General features: G+C 39.7%; 1 protein-coding gene across 4 annotated transcripts in view; it reads right to left on the reverse strand.

The window, feature by feature from the left end:
* Positions 1–9,858: 9,858 nt before the first annotated feature.
* EVA1A (eva-1 homolog A, regulator of programmed cell death) overlaps positions 9,859–21,174 on the reverse strand; it is a 47,686-nt gene continuing 36,370 nt past the window's right edge. For all 4 annotated transcript variants that reach the window (XM_057309219.1, XM_044391944.3, XM_044391934.3 and 1 more), the window contains one exon: positions 9,859–11,144. In XM_057309219.1, coding sequence (XP_057165202.1) covers positions 10,771–11,144 — 374 coding nt within the window. In that variant the 3' untranslated portion in view covers positions 9,859–10,770. The remainder of the gene's footprint in view (positions 11,145–21,174) is intronic.

Genomic DNA, 21,174 nt, shown 5'->3' on the forward strand with positions numbered 1-21,174 from the left:
TCTTTTTTTCCCTTCCCTTCCTCTCTCTGTCTGTTTCTCTGTCTCTGTCTCTGTTTTTCTCTCTTTTTTATGTGTGTGTATGTGTTCACTCCCTTCTTTCTAAGTCGGGGTATCTCTTTTAGAATATGTTCATTTTAGTTAACCATAAGCACCAGGCTTACTTTCACTGCCTTAGTAAACCTAGAGAAAGAAAGAACTTCTCTTTCCCAATAATTCCATCAAAAATCCTACAATTGAATTTCATTGGGCTAACTTGGGACACTGACCATCCTGTAACCAATCACATGACTGAAATGTAGAGATACGCTAACTATTGATCTAAGTCCTTGGAAGCAATTGATTGGCTTCAGTCACATGAACTGTAGTCTTTTATAGAAAAAGTGAGAAAAAGGAGAAAATATGCTGGATAGGCAAAAGCAACAGATGTCAACTATAATCTACTCCCCCAAAAACAAGTTTTCCCCACTGACTCACTTTTTCTTTTAAAAGAGGTGATTATGTAAAAACATTATTTAAACTAAATTGTATTCTTTAAATGCTATTAATCTTACTATTTAATTGATATCACAAGTTTATATCATTCAGATTTCAACCCTCAGACCCCCTTGGACTTCATCTTTTTCTCCCTTGTCCCCCATCAACACTCAATCAGTTATTAGATCTTCTTGATTCTGTAACCAAGCTATTAGTCCTCTACCTAAACCCCTTTCCACAAGACTCTACCTTCTCCAATGCAGATTCATTTTTTTGTTTTGTTTTTAAGATTTTATTTATTTATTTGACAGAGAGAGAGGCAGCAAGAGAGGGAACACAAGCAGGGGGAGAGGGAAAAGCAGGCTTCCCTTTGAGCAGGGATCCTGATGTGGGGCTTGATCAGAATGCTGGGATCATGACCTGAGCCGAAGGCAGATGCTTAATGACTGAGCCACCCAGGCGCCCCCCAGATTCATTTTTTTTGAAGCATGTGTTGATCATATAACCTTTTGGTTCATAAATCGTTCCTTGCTTTCTCCTTTCCATTGCCTAAAGACAAATGGCCAGTCTTATTAGCCAGTTCTCAAAGTCCAACACTCCGGAAACTAGATCTAACCTACCTTTTAGGACTGAATCCCTACCACTTGCCCCTCATTCTGCCTCTGAAGCTCTCTCTGGCTGTTGTCTACAACCCGGATGCTGTCCCTCCTCTCCTTTGTCAGTATCCTCACCACTTTTAGGCCCAACTCCAGGACCTCTGTGGATGTTCAGAAAGTATTTGTTATGTAGTCATTTTAAATGATTTTGAACAGACAGGAGGCTGGATTAGATGGGCAGTTTCTGCTAAACTTGGATGATTTATTTCTGGCTTATAATATTCTCTCATATATGAAAACATCTTATGTATCCACAAAAGTCTTTGATAAACAAGAAATAACCCAGTATGCTGGTGCATGAAGCACCAACAAGATGTGGCGTTAAGTATTACTGGTAACTGGAATGTACTGATAAGGCTGCCCTTCCCACAGAAGAAAGCAAACACTATGTGTATATGCTGTTCCCCAAAAGCTAGGAGGCGTTCTGCTTTAAGGAAAGATGGCTAATGGACATGTATCTAACTTGTGAATTCAGTTCTCCTTCTTGTGTCATTGAGTCTTCATTCTCCCTAAGACTGAATGCTTCAGAGAAATAGAGGCAGCTCCATGGCTATTTTCCCCAGCAGCTGGAAAGTTCTAGCACTTTGTCTTTCAGTCTTACTTCTATCATATTATACTTTGCAAAGCAGCCATTGTGTACTTTCTTACCTCCTCTGAAGACTAAGATAGAGGACACAATTCTCTTGGTGTCTTGAACATAATAAGTACTCAGTAAACACGAGCTGAAATGATACCAGTGGAAAGTCCAGACTCTATGCCAAGAAATCTCAGTGGTTAAAAAAAAAAAAAGTGCTTTATAAACATTCTGCTCTTTCATAGGTTTTCCTCACATTAATAAAATCTTCAGATATAATCAGAGGTTATTTTATTTATTTGTTCATTTTTACTAAAGAATAAATTTTCCCTTATTGGCAGTTCAAAGAGCCTGGCAGAAAATAACATCAACACAATTAGTATTGCCACCTGATATAGCAATAGCAATAACATCAAAATTGCCTCTGAATTTCAAAAGAGCTTTTGGATGCTAAAAACTTAACATTCAGTCCTTCGTTCAATGCATATTTACTGAGCACATACTAAGGAATGGCATTGTGCTAGGGATACTGAAAAGACAGATTTATTGACCTCATAAAACCCAGAATCTAGGAGGAGAGAGACAATTAAACAAGAAATTACCTGCCAAATACCCTTTAAGCACTGAGTATGTTAGAGCAGTTAAACTCAATGAACAAATTGCCTGCCTCTTTATTGCAATATGTCAAGGTTGATCCTTGGGGCTTCGTTTCAAATCCAGCCAAGGAAATCAGCATTCTTATAATTTTCTACACTTTTAGGTTAGGCAAAAAGGCAGAGTTGGGCATCCTGTATGTCAAGGGCACCTTTAGCAGCACCTGCTGCCTTCCTGGTCCCTAGAGAAATCTTGCCAATGGTCCCCTTCACCTAGAAGGAAATGGTGATTGTGAGCTGCAGGCGTCTTGGGAAAGGGGACATCGTGGGTCACTGCACTCACATGCAAGGTGGTTCAGAAAAGTTTAAAAACTAAGATATTTTGGGAGACCCTTCAAAAGTAGCTTTGGATTTTCATGCTTTTATATTCACATGGTTCATAAAAATTTTTGAATAGTAGGGTCGATTTCAGTATGGACCCAAATTTCTGAGAAAGCTTCAGAAATTCTATGTACTGGTGGCTCTTTGAAGGCCTGGAATACAAGCAGGAGCTCCAAATTTTTTTTAATCTGTGCTTTGCATTCAGTTTTATTGATTTAAAGGAGGTGCTTCCCAAAGTGTGTTCTATGGACCCTTAGGTCCAAGGAGTGGTAATTGGTGAACTGCAGAACATAATTTGAGAACAGTTATCTTAACAGATATTGGTGTGTTTAGTGAATAGTTTTTTGTTTAGTGAATAGTTTTTGAAATAAGGACCCAATTTTGAACTCTAAGGGCTGTATCTACGACAAATGACTGGTTGCCAAGGATACCACGGTGTGCAAATTACAGAAAACATAATGAACAGATGGATTCTTGGAGGGAGGAGAATTGATCTGAACGTAAGAGGCAGGTGGAGATAAATGTTTTGATTGGAAAAGAAGTCACAGAGCTTATATGGCTGACATAAAAACACACCCACATCATTTTAAGGGCCTCGGTCCTTTATCTTCTTCTGCCAATGGAGACATCATTAGATTTCAGATAGATACCTGGGTGGAGGCCATTTGAAACTTGAGGCTAGCTAGTGCAACTGTGTCTCATCTCCCAGGTCTGCCAATCATTTACCTCTCCCTGACTTTCAGTCACATTCCCTTTGGCAGTTCTTCCTTCCCTAACTAATTATAATTGAGCTCTTCCTTGGGTGCCTTTGCCAAATGTTCTCTAAAACCATCAATCTGCAATCAGCTACATGTTCTATGTGCTAAACTTCCTCTTCAACTTCCCCTCTCCCTCATACCCAGCTTGTCTATAGGAATTTCCTATATTTTCTGAGACTCTATGGTGAAGCCTATGATTCTTCTACAACCCAAGGAGCACAGGGTTGATAAACAGATCATTTCCTGTTGTTCCTATTGCTGCTGTAACAAACTACCACAAATGCAGTGGCTTCAAACAACACATATTTATTTCTTATAAGTTCTGAAGTTCAGAATTCCAAAATGGGTCTTAGGACTAAAATCAAGGTGTCAGCAGGGCTGGTTCCATCTGAAGATTCCCATGGAGAATCTGTTCTTTCTCCGGCATCCAGAGGCTTCTCATGTTTTTTCGGTTCATGGTTGTATCACTGAAAACTCTGCTTCTATTATCACATAATCCTCTCTGACTCTCTCATAAGGACCCTGTGACATTGGGTTTACCCAGATAATACAGAATAATATCCTATCTCAGTTAGTTCCTTAATTTAATAACATTTATAAAGTCCCTTTTGTCATGTAAGGTAACATACTCATGGGTTCCAAGCATTTGGACATGGATATCTTTCAGGAGTCATTACTCAGCCTGCCACAAGTTGAGGAGAGGATAGAATTCTGCATTTATCCTATTCTTTATCAATATTTCTAGACCATTCGTCTACAAGAGTGTCAGCAAACTTTTTCCATAAAAAGCCAAATGGTAAATATTTTTGACTTTGTGGGTCAAGGCAACATGGAGGCTATTATGTAGGCACTTTCGTAACTAACAACTTAAAATGTAACTATTTTAAGATGTAAAAACCATTCTTAACTTGCGAGTGGTACAAAAACAGGTGGTAGGCTGGATATGGCCCATGAGCCGAAGTTTGCAAAATTCTGCTTTACAATCTCTTATAAAGTACTCATTCCATTCAGCTAAATCAATTCTACTTTATCTTGCCTCTGTCACTTACAGATATCCCGGTCATTCCTCAATACCCACTGATGAATTGCTTACCTGGAGAAGTATTCAAAAAGGTAGGAACATACACTTGAGTCCTGGATATGCAAAAGTCCAATTCTGCAAAATAACACTAATATCCTAAAAAGAAAATACCTTTCTGTTTATGTATCTCTCCTTCCTATCACAAGTTCCTGGTTCAGAAATGTATTCTTCCCATTCAAGGAATTCATTAGGGTATATCTACATATTATCCTGAGTGATAACAGTTTTTCCATTCTGAGGACATACACGAGACTTTGTGTCATAGCACAGTCTAAAGCATCAAATATTCTCCATGAAAAAAACCAGAGACTATGGATAAAAACACAAATTTGAGGGAGCACGAAGGACAAATTCTGGTTCATCACCTGGTCTTTTTGACTATGTGGAGCTGGTTGCACAATTCTTAATCTGAACAAACTCCCAAATATGGGGCCTGGCCTTGAGCCAGAGAGATCTTTCTTCTTCGAGTCTCAGAAGTTCCTTGTGTTCCTCGGATGGAAGCTTGGAAGGGAAGGTCATTTTTAATTCCATTGATGCCACTCTTAGGCCCTGATCTCTGCCTACTGCTGAAAGAAAGAAAACAAAAATGAACAGAGAGCTAGGGAAAGAGACTTTCATGTGACAGTTCCCTCTCTCAGGGACTGAATGATGGTTTTTCCTACAGAAAGGAGATTTTAAAATGCATCTGAGGGTCAAGTCCCTCAGATCAAGTGAGGCCAAGATGATCTTGAAAGTGGGAATAATAAAGGATAGATGATGTAACGATTTTGGAGGCACAAGAGGCACACTCCCAGTGGTTAAGCCTAATATAAAAATTTCCCTTTATTTGGTTCAAGCCTGAGGGACTGGAAAATTGGTCATCAGTGAGGTTAAGAATAGCCATTGCAATTTCAAGAAGGAATGCCCATTCCTTATAAACCTGTGAAAATTTTGTACGACTCTCAGTGCTGGATTAAATGTGGAAAGTGTCTTGAGAGCCCTACCACCTGGTCACATCTGAGTTAATGTAAAAGAAAATGGGAGAGATTCTAAATTGGCAAGAGACAAGAAAATGGTTAACAGTAGAGGAAAGAATAAATGAAGGCAGATAAAGCAGACCTTCATAAACTTAAGAAAAATCATCTTTGTTGCAAACAGTTAAGGCTTTGAAGCTCTGTAGAACAGCAAACTGCAATTAGCCCTATTTCCCATTCTCTGAGGCTTTGTGTTATTTTATTATTCAAAGCTAATGAGAAGCTACAATGATCCAGGTCCTGCATGCACACTGAGAATACAGAGGTGAGTAAGGTATCGTACAGCTGTCAGGGGCTTAAAGACTAGGGCACAGAGGCAGGTGCAGAAAAATCACATAGAGTGTGAGTGTGCAAGCAACAGAGGGGACACAAGGGAAGATTTGATTCTATCTGGAAAATGTAAGGAAGATAGTCTTATCCCAGGGTGAAAGAGCAAGTCATATATTTAAAACTTAAAAATTTGTGAATTTTCAAATCTACAATTAGGATAAAGTGAGGTCATGATGCAGATTCTCAAGCAAGATCTGGGGAGACTCTTACCCTGAAGCCTAATATTTACCAGTACTAAATTTGTTAAATATTAAATCCAATATTTAGGGCAAAGAAAGAATGTATCCTGATCTATAAAGACTGATTTGGGCTGGCAGGCAATTAGAAGATTGACACCCCTTTTTGACCACAATTTTTTTACCACAATTTTTAAGAGGAGTCCATTTTTTAATATGTGCTATCTCAATATAGGTTGAGAATATGAGGAAAGACATAATAAATGAGGCTAATTTTGCTCTGTCCACGGCGATTAGAAGAGTAAGTATAGCTGTTTTTATCAGAACAGCCACTCTGATAAGAATGATGCTGAAGCTGTGAAAGCTATGGCAACAGGCAGGAAGTACTGCCATTTTACTTCAACACAGTGAATACTAGAAATGTATACATGTAAATAAAATATTAGGATAAAAGGGAAAAAGTACCATGAGAAACATAAATAAATGTGAAAATACTTAGCATCAAGAGAGGAAAGGCAGAAACAAGTTAACTTTGAGTCTAAAATGAATTATTGCAAAGGGAGATGGATGGATATCCTCAATGACTATAGAATAAGTCCAATTAAAGCATAAGACCTTAAAAGTATCTTTTTATGGTAACAATTCTCAATAAATACTTAATAAAGGGCACATATGACAAGCCCACAGCTAATAACATACTCAACAGTGAAAGGTCAAAAACTCTTCCTCTAAGATCAGGAACAAGACAAGGGTGCCAAATTCTCACCACTCCTATTCAACATAGTACTAGAAATCCTAACCAGAGAAATTAGGAAAGAAAAAGAAATAAAAGGCATCCAAATAAGAAACAAGAAATTGTTTTTGTTTGCAGGTTGCATGATCTTATATATTGAAAACCAAGAAGACTCCACCAAAAAGCTCTTAGAACTAATAAATTCAGCAGAGTTGCGGGATTTAAAATACAAAAATCTGTTGTATTTCCCTACACTAATAATGAACCATCTGAAAAAGAAGTAAAGGAAACAATCCCATTTACAATAGCGTTGAATACATTAAAAACTTAGGAATAAACTTAACCAAGTAGGTGAAAGATCTATTCCTGGAAAACTGTAAGACTTTAATGAAAGCTATTGAAGAAGACACAAATAAATGGAAAGATATCCCATGTTCATGGATTAGAAAAATTAATATTGTTAAAATGTCTGTACTCCCCAAAGCCAATCATAGATTTAGTGCAATCCCTATCAAAATTCCAAAGGCATTTTTTATAGAAATAGAAAAAAAATCCCAAAATTTATATGGAACCACAAAAGACCCCAAATAGTCAAATTAGGCTTGAGCAAGAAGTAGAAAGCTGGAAGCATCACACTTCTTGGTTTCAAGTCGTATTACAAATCTATAGTAATCAAGACAGTCTGGTATTGGCACAAAAACAGACACATAGATCAATGGAACAGAATTGAGAGTCTAGAAGTAAGCCCACACATATATAGGTAAGCAATATTTAACAAGGGAGCCAAGAATACTCAATAGGAAAAGGATTGTCTCTTCAATAAATAGTGCTAGGAAAATTGGATATTTACATGCAAAGGAAGGAAATTGAACCCCATCATCCACCACTCACAAAAATTAACTCAAAATAGATTAAAGACTTAAACGTATGGGTGCCTGGGTGGCCCAGTTGGTTGAGCATTCAACTCTTGGTTTCAGCTCTGGTAGCGATTTCAGGGTCGTGGCATCAGCCCTGCATCGGATTCTGCGCTTATCACAGAGTCTGCTTGGGATTCTCTCTCCCTCTCCCTTTGCTCCTCTCTCTCTCTCTAAAGTAGGTAAATAAATCCTTTTTAAAAAGACTTAAATGTAAAATCTGAAATGGTGAAACTCCTAGAAGTTCGCACTATACAAGCCAGGCCAAATAGTCCTTCCCTGTGATTTTAATTTTGGACCTTGAAACGAGGTCTCTTTCCTTCGTGTCCTTATATTGGAATGATGTTAAGTCTAAAAGTGCCTAGGGTGCACTCCCTGCCAGTAGTGAAGGTTCAGCTCAGGGGGTTCAGATATGCCATGAGTGGATGGTGACCACCTGTGCCTCACAGTGCTGGAAGAGGCCCTTCAAGGAAGTTGGTGGGAGCTAGGATAACTGTACTTCTAGGGTAACTGTACTTCCTAGGGTAACTGTACTTCAAACATCTTCTCAGATGTTTAACTGTCAGTCAGTGCTTCTCTGAGGAACCAGACCAGGGAAGTTGGATCAGAAGCATCCTTTCCATGCTGTCTTCTGAGCTAAGTAAACTGTGAAACTGTCCAACACACATACACACACACATACACACACACACACACACACACACACACACACACACAACCTGTGAGGTGTATGGGAGCTTGGTTAGTAGCAATTAATCCAAAGCACTGTAGCAGTATACATAGGTCATTGTTTCAAATGAAGTAGAAGAAAATGAGACCAGCAACAGAGAGAAGCAGAGATGAGAGCTGAGAAAGAGCAAACTTTTTATAGCATTTCAGCATCTAGACCCCGTCATCCATGAAACCTAATCCGACCCTACTATTCCCAGTTATATGAACTAATAAATGCTCTTAATTTGGGTATTATTCTGTTGCAAATGAAGTGACCTAATGCAGAAACTGGAAGCAGAGTGACAGACCTAAATGTGGAAGTGCTTGGGTCAAGATAAGGAATGTAACAGTGGAGGTCTCCCTATCTTTGGCTGGAAAGCTGGAATCCTTGGTATATGGAAGTGAAGCAGTGGGTTAAACTATTATCTAGTATTTTGTGCCTTAGGGAAAGCCACCACCACCCTAAAAATGGGAACTTTATGGACTTGGTAGAAGGGCATTAGGATACTGGGGTGAGAAAGCCAGATGACCTGGCAACTTCCCAAACACCTCCATCACTGCAGCCCCCTTAGCCCCTGCCTAACAAGGGTCATATCCTTCCCTGTTATCAGCTTTGGATGAATCCTGGGGATGAAGGCAACACCTTATTGTTTCACTTTTCTAAGACCAAGATGATATTAATCACCTCGGGCTGGCCATTCATCCAATTATTGCCTAGGGACTGAAATCACAAGGGTGGGAACCCAGATTCAAAGACACTGATTTAACAAGATTTTTGGCAGTAATTACTAGCCAATGAGGCAACCCAAAATGGTAAAATAAGACCAGCCACCAAGGTTTCAAGCCAAGTGTATTGCCCCCTGGGCAAACAGAGATTTGTGATTGTTCGCTTATTAAGACAGCCTTCCAAGCCCTTATCACAGATAGTGGGTTGCTAAAGCAATAGAGATCCCAGCAGAGGAAGTCTCCTGACCGTCCTTTCAGGCATGGTGATGACACCGATGGACGCCAATGGAGATGCTCCCAGTAGGAAGGCTCAGGAGCGTCCAGACAGGCTGACTAAGGAACCCACTGCATGTGAAGAAAAGGTAGCTGACAGAGATAGAAGGCTGGAGGATGCTACTTCCTTCTCTGTAACCCATTTCTAAATGTGGTTCAGCCTTGCTCTCTTCCTTCCCTACTTACTTCCCTTCTCCATAGGGGGCCACCGTCTAACTTCTAGCCTTGGGCAAGTCTATCCCCTACTTAACAACCACTCAGCTACATTGTAACTGTTAACATGCAACACAGAGTAAATGAAAGGTCCCTACTAAGTCACACAGGGCCATTTTCTTTATTCTTTAGTTTTTCCATTTCTCCCAGTTCTCCAGTTGTTGAAAGGGCCTGGCAAAAGACCGTAGCCACCTATGTAAAAGGTCTGCCATTTAAAGTAAGTATAACCACAGAGATGGACATGAAACAAAAAAGATTTTATGTAGCATTTATTTTTTTTATGTCATCCTAACTTTGGCTTTATTCCTCATCTCCCATTCCCATTCTTTTCTTGGAAATCCAAACTTGTTTTTTTTAACAAAATGTTTAAAATCATAATTATCTAGAGTCATAACAAAATTTCTACTCTCCAAAAAGGGGGAGAACACAGCTTTTATTCTTATGCAGCATCTTCAAATATGCACATTAATATATATTTTATAAACTATTTAAAATAAAACCCTTCATCCTTTGAGGTTATTGATATTTTCTAGCTCACTGACACATCTCACATAATACATTAATTCTACCAATTTTCATGAATGAGGTGGGAACTATACTAAAAAATAGGATTTTAATCCCTGAGGTGCCAGTTAAAATGGACGAGGTTGCCATTGCAACACAAGATTTTTAAAAATCAGCCTTAAATAATAATCATAAATCATGCTATCTGGATGAGAATCACCTCCATAGCATCGGGTCATTTAGAAAATTGCATTTACTGGGTTAAGTTCACCCTGCTATTCCTAGCCCTCATGCCATGATAATCTTCCTTTTGTAAAGGAATAACACATAGCAATGAAGTCTGCAGAAACTTCTGAGATCCTCAGAAATCAAGAGAAACCACAGTCCCGTTTCTCTAGTCTCCATCCACATTGTTGGAGAGGATTTTTCAGCACCATTCCACGACCTGGAAAGGTTGATGAACTGACTTGGTTTTTCTACTTTTCCATAAATTTAGTGGAAAAGGAAAGCTCAGTCCTCCTGGCTAGAAAATGGGCGTGGCCTGCTTATCCCTGCCCCCAGGACTCCCGCAGAACTGCATTCAGCTCTGTGCCCACCCTCCCTGCGGACCCTGGCCCTTGCCGGCGGTTTCCCGCAGAGTGCGGGCTTCGGCTCCTGCCGCTAGTAGTAGCGGTTCAAGCTCCTGGTCCCGGGAACCTCAGGCTGGCCATTCATCCAGATCTCCCTGATAATGCGCTCCCGCTCCTCCAGCCGCTGGGCGCGCTCCAGCTCCTCGGCCGAGGTGAACACGTTCTTGTTCAAAGTCCTTTCGAAGCGGCGGTGTCTCCTGACCGAGATGTCAGACGCCGTGTCTGAGCTGCCATCCTCGCTGTCGCTGCTCTCGCAGCTGCTGTCTCGGTCCTGCAGGAACTTCTTCTGGGGACGCTGCCGGCAGTCCGTGTGGCAAGAGATCCTCATCACCAAGGCAGCCAGGGTGAGCACCAGCCCGATGCACACGCCGGAGACAAAGTACAGAGCTGCTCGCTCGGGATTTTCTGCAGGAGAAGGAGGAAGAGGCATGTGAGAGATGACGACCCTATATGCGGAGAGCAAATAGGGCTCCCGCCCCCCTTGCACAGCTCTCATCACACCTCAAAGCTCCGATAGTTACAAATATTGCCTTCCCATGTGACAATCTGTATAGTGTATTCAAAACGTAATTACCAACAAATGGTGAATCTGGGTATAGGGCATATGGGATTTTTTCCCTATATTCCTGCAACTTTAAATTTGAAATAATTTCAACATGAGAAGATAAAAAGAAAGACAATTATTGTTTAGGATGTATTATAAGCAACCAACGACTTGGATGTCATTTGCTTAGGAGGTGTATATGTGTTTAAAGCCTATTTTTGCCTATAGCGGAAGATTCTTGGCTTCTGAATTTGCTCCTGCAACCCTTGAAGACCCTTTTAATCACAGATGTAAGCAGCTTCTTTTATTTATTTATTTTTGATGACAAATTCATAAATAAAACCAAGGACCAGTGCCTCCTGTATTGTAACTATACCATCACAGGCCTAAGTCAACACAGTAGTCAGCTCCTGAGATGCCCTCCACCTCTTAGTATTTCTTAGTATTCAGCCTCTTACATAAGCCCCTCCCTTTGAGGGCTGGATATAGTGGGCTGGACCCAGTGATCTATTTCTAAAAAACAATATGGGAAAAATGATGAGTGAGTCTAAGGTTAGGTTTCAGAAGACTGACTTCCAACTTGCCTATGCCTTCTCTCTGGCTTTTTTCACTCACTTGCTCTGACGAGGCCAGCTGCCATGTTTTGAGCTGCTCTACAGAGGGGCCCACATAGCAAGGAACTAAGAGTAGCCTCTGACCAACTGCCTGCAAAGAACTGACTCGTGCAAATGGCCATGTGCGTGAGTTTGGAAGTGAATCATGCCCTCCTGGTGCAGCCCTGGCGTGACCCACAGAAACAACAAGATAATAAATATGTGTTGTTTCAAGTCACTAAGTTTTGAGGTAATTTGCTATGCAGCAATCGATAACTCATACAATCACGGATGGAAAACCCATGTAGGTATTTTGTGATGACCTCATCAGGTGACTTGTGGGGAAGAAATTTGAGGTTTTCCTTGGCGAGAAAAGAAAATAATCATTCTGTGAATGTGCAGTATGTTTCGTGGGCCCGGTGATGACCCCTGTATGATGTGCTCAGTAGGATGAGAGTCTTTGGGTGAACAGCCTTCCCTTTGTGGGTAAGTACGAGAACATAGGGGCGTACCTGGCCTTGGGTCCCAAGGCATGGTCAGTCTGACAGGACTTAATCTTGAGTTACCATCAGCAAATTCGTTTTCCATAATCTCTATTCACTGGTTAGTATGAATCAAAACATATATTGTTTTGTGAGTTTTTAAAGAATATAAGTGGGATCATATATAATACATATCTGTTTTTTAATTTATTTATTTTTAATTTTTAATTTAATTTTTAATCTGTTTTTTAAATTTAAGGATATTTGTTAGTGAGATTTCCAGATATGCCAACAGCATTCTTTTTGACTGCTGCATAGTCTTCTGTAGCATAGACATGTCAAAGTTTATTTAACCATTTCCTTATTACTATGACATAAATGGTTTACAATTTTTCACTATTATGAGCAATGCTAGTGTCAACGTGCTTGTATCCTTGTACACATCTCTTTATATACACGTAGAATTATTTCTACAGGTTAGTTATATAGAAACAGGACAACTGCATCAAAGGGCATGGACATTTTGAAGTTTTATGCATTCTAAATTGTACCCCAAAAAAGGTTCTATCAGTCTAAACACAGCATATCGAATGCATGTATTTATGATATCTCTTTCCCTCTGAAACTTCTACCAAAATGACAGTGATGTGAATGCAATAGATATAAATTATAGGTACATAGAGGAGAGGAGAGAAGAAAATAGAAGACACTAATAGCAGATACAAGAGTAGTTAACAAACAATGTAAATGTGGTGAAAGGGGGGTGATATCAATATCATGGCGGTGTAAGATATCCTAACTTTTTGTGTCCCTTTTTTTTAAACTGCTAATTAAGCAGCCATCCACAAACAAAAGTGTCTCTGTGGGAGTCTTATGATCCAACAGCATAGGCCAAAAAACCCCAGGAGGAGTTTCGCCCACCAGCCCACCAGATCATCCAATAATAGACAGACCGCAGACAGACTTCGGTTTGGACTGTGGAACTAGCAACCCCAACCCTGACCTTTCACAGCTGTGTTTTGGGAAAATTTTGAAAAGTATTGACTTGGGCAAACACCCATGGATGAAACAGAATTCCAGCACATCACTGAAGGAAACAAGCAAACAAAACAAATTTGAAGGAACTCTTCCAGCAGTGCCCCCCAAGTTGACACAGCACAGAACTGAACTATTCCATGGCACCACCCTGTGGGGGGAAAGGAGAGAAGTGTGTGAGTGCCTAGCTACCCCAGCTTTGCTGGATGCTGCACAGCAAACCCATTTCCTTCCAGCAACATCCAGAGTACTGAAGCAGGACCTCCATGATTGAGTGGAAGGAAGAAACTGGGAAAGAGGCAAGTAAGAATATCAAAGAGCATTATAAAGGGACACAGTTCATGCTGTCTGAGCTCAGGATGTCTGGAGGAAGTCCACCCACAAACCTCTGGGAGAACCTCAGCCACGGATCTTCCTACCAGCTGGCAGACACCCCTAACACCCCAAGTGCTAAACCCATACCTTCTTCCACTCTAAAGTGGCTCCTTACTCAGGCTCCAAGATTGGCAGCAAAAACAAATTAGGTAAAATGTAGTGCTCTCAGAAAAACAGACCTGGATCTGTAGGCAAGAGAGAACCCACAAACTTGAGCTGTAGCACCACCTTCTGGAAAACAAAAGAGAGGTTTCCAGCAGCCAGTCAGGTGAGCTGTAATATCCAGAAAAGGCATAAAAGCTTAAGAATTCTGCCACAAGAGGGAGCAAGAAGTGTAGAGCAGGTATATAAATACAAGGTCAGAGAGAATCCCAGGTACAGCAGGACCAACGAACAAAATACCCCATCTGAAGGCAACTAGTGAAGAGTTGAGGAGGTGTCTTTAGTTCAAAGGCAAAGCAGCAACACAGAATTACAAGGAACATGAAGAATCAAGAAAACATGTCATCATCAAAAGATAATAATCCTTCAATAAACATTTCAAACGCATGAAATCTTACAATCTAGCATATAAAGAATTCAAAGTAACTGTTTTGAGGAAACAATGAGCTACAAAGAAACACAGAAGACAATTCAATGAAATCAGGGAAAAAAACACATTAACAAAATGAGAACTTTAGCAACACATAGAGACCATAAAAAAGAACCAGGCAAAAATTCTGGAGCTGAAGAATTCAATGGTTGAAGTGAAAAATGCAATAGAGAGAATCTGTATCAGAGTAGATCAAATGGAAGACGAAATAAGTGACCTAGAAGACAGTGCTTTTCAAATAACCCAGTGCAAGGCAAACTGAGAAAAAAAGAATGACAAAGAGCAAAGAAAGCCTTTGTGATCTATGGGATTCAGTCAAATGTACAAATGCTAGCATAATCAGGGTTCCAGAAGGAGAAGAGAGGAGCAAGGGGCCAGAAAGTTTAAAATATAATAGATAAGAACATCTCATAACTGAGGACAGACTTTGACATCAAAGTTCACAAAACCAATAGATCACCCTATTATCTCAATGCAAAAAGACCTCCAAGCCACATTATAATGAAAACTGTCAAAAATCAAAGAAAAAGAATCCTAAATGTATCTAGAGAAAAAAAGATGATAACTTATAAAGGAACCCCCATTAGGCTATCAGTGGATTTCTCAGCAGAAACCCCACAGGCTAGGAAAGAGTGGAATGACATAGTCAAAATGTTGAAGAAAAAATTACCAGCCAAGAATACTCTATATGGCAGTTATTCTTCAGATAGAAAGGAGAAATAAAGACTTTCTCAGTGAAACAAAGGTTAAAGGGATCCTGCCTTACGAGAAATGCTGAAAGGATCAAGCAGAAGTGAAAAGATGCTAATTAGTGGCATGAAAACATCTGAAAGTGTACAACACACTGGGAAAGGTAAGTATGCAGTCTGATTTAGAAAACTCTAAATCTGTACTAGAATGGTGTGTTAACCACTAAACTATAGTATAAAGGTTAAAGGAAAATAGTACTAAAAATAACTATTACAATCTGTTAATGAATGCAATATATAAAAAGAGGTAAATGGTGACATCAAAACTATAAAGGGAATAAAATGGTGGAGTTTTTGTATGCAGTTGAGAAGCTTTCAATGTTTTACCAATGAGCATGATGTTAGCTGTGGGCTCGTCGTATATGGCCTTTATTATATTGAGGTATATTCCTTTTATACCGAGTTTGTTGAGGATTTTGTCATGAAAGGATGTTGTATTTTGTCAAAAGCTTTTCCTGCATCTATTAAGATGATCAAGGAAACAGGGAGATGAAATCACTGTGTTTAAGAGATATCTGCACTCCCATGTTCGCAACAGCATTATTCACAATAACCAAGACACGGAAACAACCTAAGTGTCCATCAACAGATGAATGGATAAAGAAAATGTGTTGTGACCTTAAGTACATTATGCTAATTGAGGTTAAGTCAAACAAAGCAAGACATATACTGTATATGTCACTAATATGTGGAATCTAAAAAAGACCTCCTCATAAAAAGAGGGTATAGTGATGGTTAATAAGAGCTGGAGAGTGAGAGAATTGGGGGTGTATTATTTAAGGCTACAAATTTGCAACCTGTAGATAAATAAGTCCTTGCCTTGAGGAGTTAGTCTAGCAGGCAAGCAAACCTACCCATTCCCGTACTAAAGGGAAGAGTTTCTATAGAGGCATGAAGAGGGATCTCCAGAAACACAAAGGTGAGTGGAAAAGCTAAAGATCAGTAATGGGGATCTGAGAAGGCTTTCTAGAAAAGACACCCAAATCCATGCTTTACCAGGGTGGAAAACCATCAGGCAGACCAGCATCGATTTGAAGTCTCATCTCAGTCATCTTTTATTTTTTTTTTTAAGATTTTATTTATTTATTTGACAGAGATAGAGACAGCCAGAGAGAGAGAGAACACAAGCAGGGGGAGTGGGAGAGGAAGAAGCAGGCTCATAGCAGAGGAGCCTGATGTGGGGCTCGATCCCACAACGCCGGGATCACGCCCTGAGCCGAAGGCAGACGCTTAACCGCTGTGCCACCCAGGCGCCCCTCAGTCATCTTTTAAACACTACTTACCTACCCTGCTGAATTGTGGTAAAGGTTAAAGGTATTACAGATGACCAGCATAAAGGGATTATCCAAGATCTTGGCAAAGATAGGCATTCAATAAATGATAAGTCTATTTATTTTCTTCCTTCCTCCTTTTCCCTTTCTTCCTTCCTTACATGTTCTCTCCCTCCCTCCCATCCATCCCTCCATCCATCTAATCTGTTTTCCTCCTCTTCCCTTCCTTCCTTTCTCATCCCATCCTTTTTTCCCTGTGAATGCATCTCCATGTTTTTTGCACCCTGCCCTCACCACCCCCCCATTACATAGGTTAACTTTGAAGATGGTTACTGAACTTTATCTTGGGAACTACTATTCTTCCTCTAGCTTAACTAATGCATCCTATCCTGCTACTCCAACCAGAAAATATACTCTTTTGCCTACAGCTTTCTCAGACATGGATTCCCAGAAAAGCCAGTAAAAGCAATGAGAGAGGGCAAGGGGGGTTACTGGGCCTCACTGGTTCCTGAGGAGGTGACTCACAGCTGATTTTCACAGCTGATATAATTTGTTTTGTTTTTCTTCATCATGCTTCTGCAAAAATCGAAACTGTAGCTCTATCGTGGTTGTTTTTTCTAGTCTCTGCTCCAGGTCACTTCCTCTTGGCCAATGATCCACCCTGGTCTTGGCCAGATCCAGACAGCTGTTAATTGCCCAGGAAATAGAGTGGGGAGGGCTATTGTCGGTTGTTTTCCCTCAGTAAATAAAAATAAATGTATTGCAGTATCTTGCTTCCTGCAGGGTCATTGTTTTCATGGGCAGGAAGAGGCTCTATGTGGAGGTCCTGGGGCTAATTTCATTTGCACCCTTCGAGGCCAGATCATGCCCAGCAGCCTCTATAGGAGAAGAGCAGCATCAGCCTAGGCCAGATCAGCTGGTCTCCGTGCAAGTGTAACTGGTTCCTCTGCCTCGACTCTTGGCCTCAAAACTTGCAATCCCCTTTTTTAAAAAAGATTTTATTTATTTATTTATTTATTTATTTATTTAGAGCAGGAACAAGGGACAAGGCAGAGGCAGAAGGAGAGGGAGAAGCAGACTCCCCGCCAAGCAGGGAGTCTGACTCGGGACTCAGTCCCAGGACCCTGGGATCATGACCTGAGCTGACGGCAACTGCTTAACCAACTGAGCCACCCAGGTTCCCCAATGGAAAGAAAAATGTTTAACAAATTTTAGGTTTTAAAGATAGTAGTGGGGCTTTTGTAGAATCAGGGAGTATTCAGCATAATTTCTTCTCCAAACTCTTAGAGCATTGCAAGGATTTCTCTTTATGGGATTCTGCCCCTCCCCATAGAAAAGCAAAAACTCCCAGTAACACTTCTGCCCTCTCTGAAATGCTGGAGAAAGCTGCCCTCCTTCTTGCATCCCTGACTTGTTCTTCCTCAGGAAGAGGGGGTGTGGGAGAATCGCTGCCCCACTAGGCTGGCTCTGGAGTATACTCCCTCTCTTTCGCCTCTTTCATCTTCCCTTACCACCTGTCCAGGCCATAAGTACCCCCAAAAGAGGCCTTCCATTTCCTTACCCATCATCCTAACCCACCCTGCTCACCTTTCTTCATCTACAGCAGGAAAGACCTATGGTCCTAGGACTAAGGGGAGCTACGTACAAGCCCCTGAATATTCTCTGCTCTGGCTTAACCATTGCTGCAGTTGATACCCTATTCTGATGCTTTTCTGACTCCTTGAGTCTGGAAGGGAGGAAGAGTGTGATTAACTAGCCCCTCTGATCTGGGCAGCACTTTATATAGTTGTATTATAATTAGCTATATAGTATCTTTCCCATACAACAGTGAGGAATTTGAGGGCAGAATCCACCTGATTCACTTTGGATTTCCAGAACATCCAGTGCATTGCCTTGCTCATTGTGTGTATTTCACAAATATTTATTGAATTAAATCATGAATACACAATTTCTAAAAGTCCAGTTAATAAATTCATTAGATGTGGATAAATATGTATATAGTATGTATGTGTATGTATGTGTGTATACATATAAGTGTGTGTGTGTGTGTGTGTGTGTGTATAATGGTACAACATTAAAAGAGTAAGGGATGAAAAAAATTTATAAAATCACCATAATCCCATAACCTGAATATAACTACACATTGTGTGGTATAGTGAAGTGAATTTTCTTCTGTTCTTTCTTGCTATCATATAAATGTGTACATATTTATTTATATTTACTTGGTTGTATTTATATAATTTATATATTTTTATCTGCATACTTCTTTTGTTTGTTTTTAAGACTATTTTTAAGAGCAGTTTTAGGTTCACAGCAAAATTGAGGGAAGTACAGCGATTTCCCATAACCCCCACTTCCACATACCCATAGCCTCTCTCATTATTAACATCCCTACCAGAGCAATACATTTGTTATAACTCAGGAACCTACACTGACACATCATAATCACATAAGGTCCATAGTTTACACTAGGGTTCACTCTAGGTGTTGTACATTGTATGGGTTTGGACAAATGTGTAGTCAGAGTACTTTTGCTTGTAATGCTACTTTCTTTTCTGCTTTTTTATTTCATGTGTTACATTACAATGCATTCTCAAAAAAGGAATCTTTGTGTTAGAGGGGATACATATTTTTATACCTCTTGATACATATTGCCAGTGGCTTTTCAAAATTAGTACATTAAATTTTCTTGCCATCAGCTGATGTATCTACGTATGAAAGTACTACTCTCCAGGAGAGTATAGTCCAACTTTTAAAATTTGTTCTGATAGGTCAATAAATGGTTTCTTTATTCCACAAAAATTTATTGATAGTCTACAGTGCCTTTGGGGCTAAAGACACAAAGGTTCTCAACTTTCACAGTATAAAGGGGAATAACATGAAACAGAAACTATAGTACTTTCTCCAAACCCCAAATTTGTGACTATCAATTGAGTTATGCTGGGTTAGGCTCCCTCACTGCTAAGAGACCACCTCCCCCAAGCCAATCTCATAGGAAATGTGATTCAAATTCTGGCTGACTACTACATAATTCATACCGCTGTACTTACAGTTACACATTCAAAGGATATTGGGTGATGGGCATTAAGGAGAGCATGTGATGTGACGAGCACTGGGTGTTATACACAACTGATGAATTACTGAACACTGCATCTGAAAGTAATGTTGTACTCTATGTTGGCTAATTGAATTTAAATTTTAAAAAAACAAAGAATATTGGTTAAATGAAAAAAATAAATGATCCCCCAAAATATCTGCATTAAAAAAAATTACTGTAAACAAAGTTAAAAGACAAATGCCAAAATTATGAAAAATATTTGAAATATGCCACAGAGACAAGGGGCTAGTATATAAAGAACACCTAGAAAGAGCATTAAGAAAAAAGACCCAACAACTAATAAACAAAATGGACAAAAGATTATGGAGAGTTCACAGAAAAAGAAATACAAATGGACCTTCAGTGTATGAAAAGCTGCTCACCCAAAGCGGGACTTGGCACACTATGGCTCCTAAGCCAAACCTGACCACCATGTGTTTTGTTGTTGGCACACAGCGGTGCCCATTCATCTATGCTCTATGTCTGCTTTCATGCTAACAACACAGGAGTTCAATAGTTAGAACAGAGACTGTATGGCCCACAGAGCCAAAAATATTTATTATCTGACCCTTTACAGAAAACATTTGCTGACCTGTGACCTAAAGAAACAGAAATTAAATGACATTTAGATATTATTTTTCACTTATCAGATTGTCGAAAATCCAACAGTTTGAAAATAGTGTTGCAGGACCTTCTTATGCATCTTAAAAAGAGTAAATGGGTAAAACTCCTTAAGCGGCACTTTGGTGATACTGACCTTAACTAATAATTTATACACACTTTGACCCAACGATTCCACTTTTGGGAACTTATTCTACAAATGTGCTTGAACATGTATGTGTGCCCACAGTTATTTTTATTGCAACTCTGTTGCCCTATTTGAAAAAGTTGAACCACTCCCACTGGCCAACAGAGGACTGGTTAAATTATGGTTCATCTGTACAAAGGAACAGTATATAGTCATTTGAAAGGAGGAAGCTCTCTATACACTGATATAACACATATTCATGATAACATTGTTTGGTGAAAAAAAGCAAAGTACAAAAGAGTATGTATGATGTGCTACCTGTGTATAAAAGGGGCGAGGATGAGACTGAATGTTCATCTTTTCTGACCTGTGCACAAAGAACTCTGGAAGGTTGCAGAAAGGCTTGATGATGGCTCAAACATGGGGACTGGATGGAGGGGGCTCTGAGGTTAAGACTTCTCACTGTTTGTCTTTTTATATCGTTTGATCATTGAGCCATGTTTAGTCACTGATTAGTTGAGCACCTAATAGGTGCCAGACACTATTCTAGAGGCTGAGGAAAAAAACAAAAGTCTCAGTGGTCCTGGGAGCTTATATTTTACTGGGAGAAATAGTAAATAAACAAGATAAACAAATAAAACAGTTTGTATGTTAGATGGTAATAAGGTGATAAGGAGAAGAAAACAGTAAAAATAGGAAGGAGGATATGAAGTGTCAGATGTGTGCTGGAGGGACTCGAGTAGGCAGGTGGATAGTGACCAGGGGGATTCTAACTAAGAAAGTGACTTTTAAGGAAGAAATGAAATGGAAGAGTGATCAGGAGAATGTATTATCAATTCAAAACATTAAATTAAAGAGCAATCATTCCATTTAATCTTTCTAACAACCTTATTAGAAGTTATTTATGAGGTTATTACTATTAATGAGATTATTATCCTCATCATAAATT

This window comes from Ursus arctos, unplaced genomic scaffold, assembly GCF_023065955.2.
Source record: "Ursus arctos isolate Adak ecotype North America unplaced genomic scaffold, UrsArc2.0 scaffold_8, whole genome shotgun sequence".
NCBI classification, from domain to species: domain Eukaryota; kingdom Metazoa; phylum Chordata; class Mammalia; order Carnivora; family Ursidae; genus Ursus; species Ursus arctos.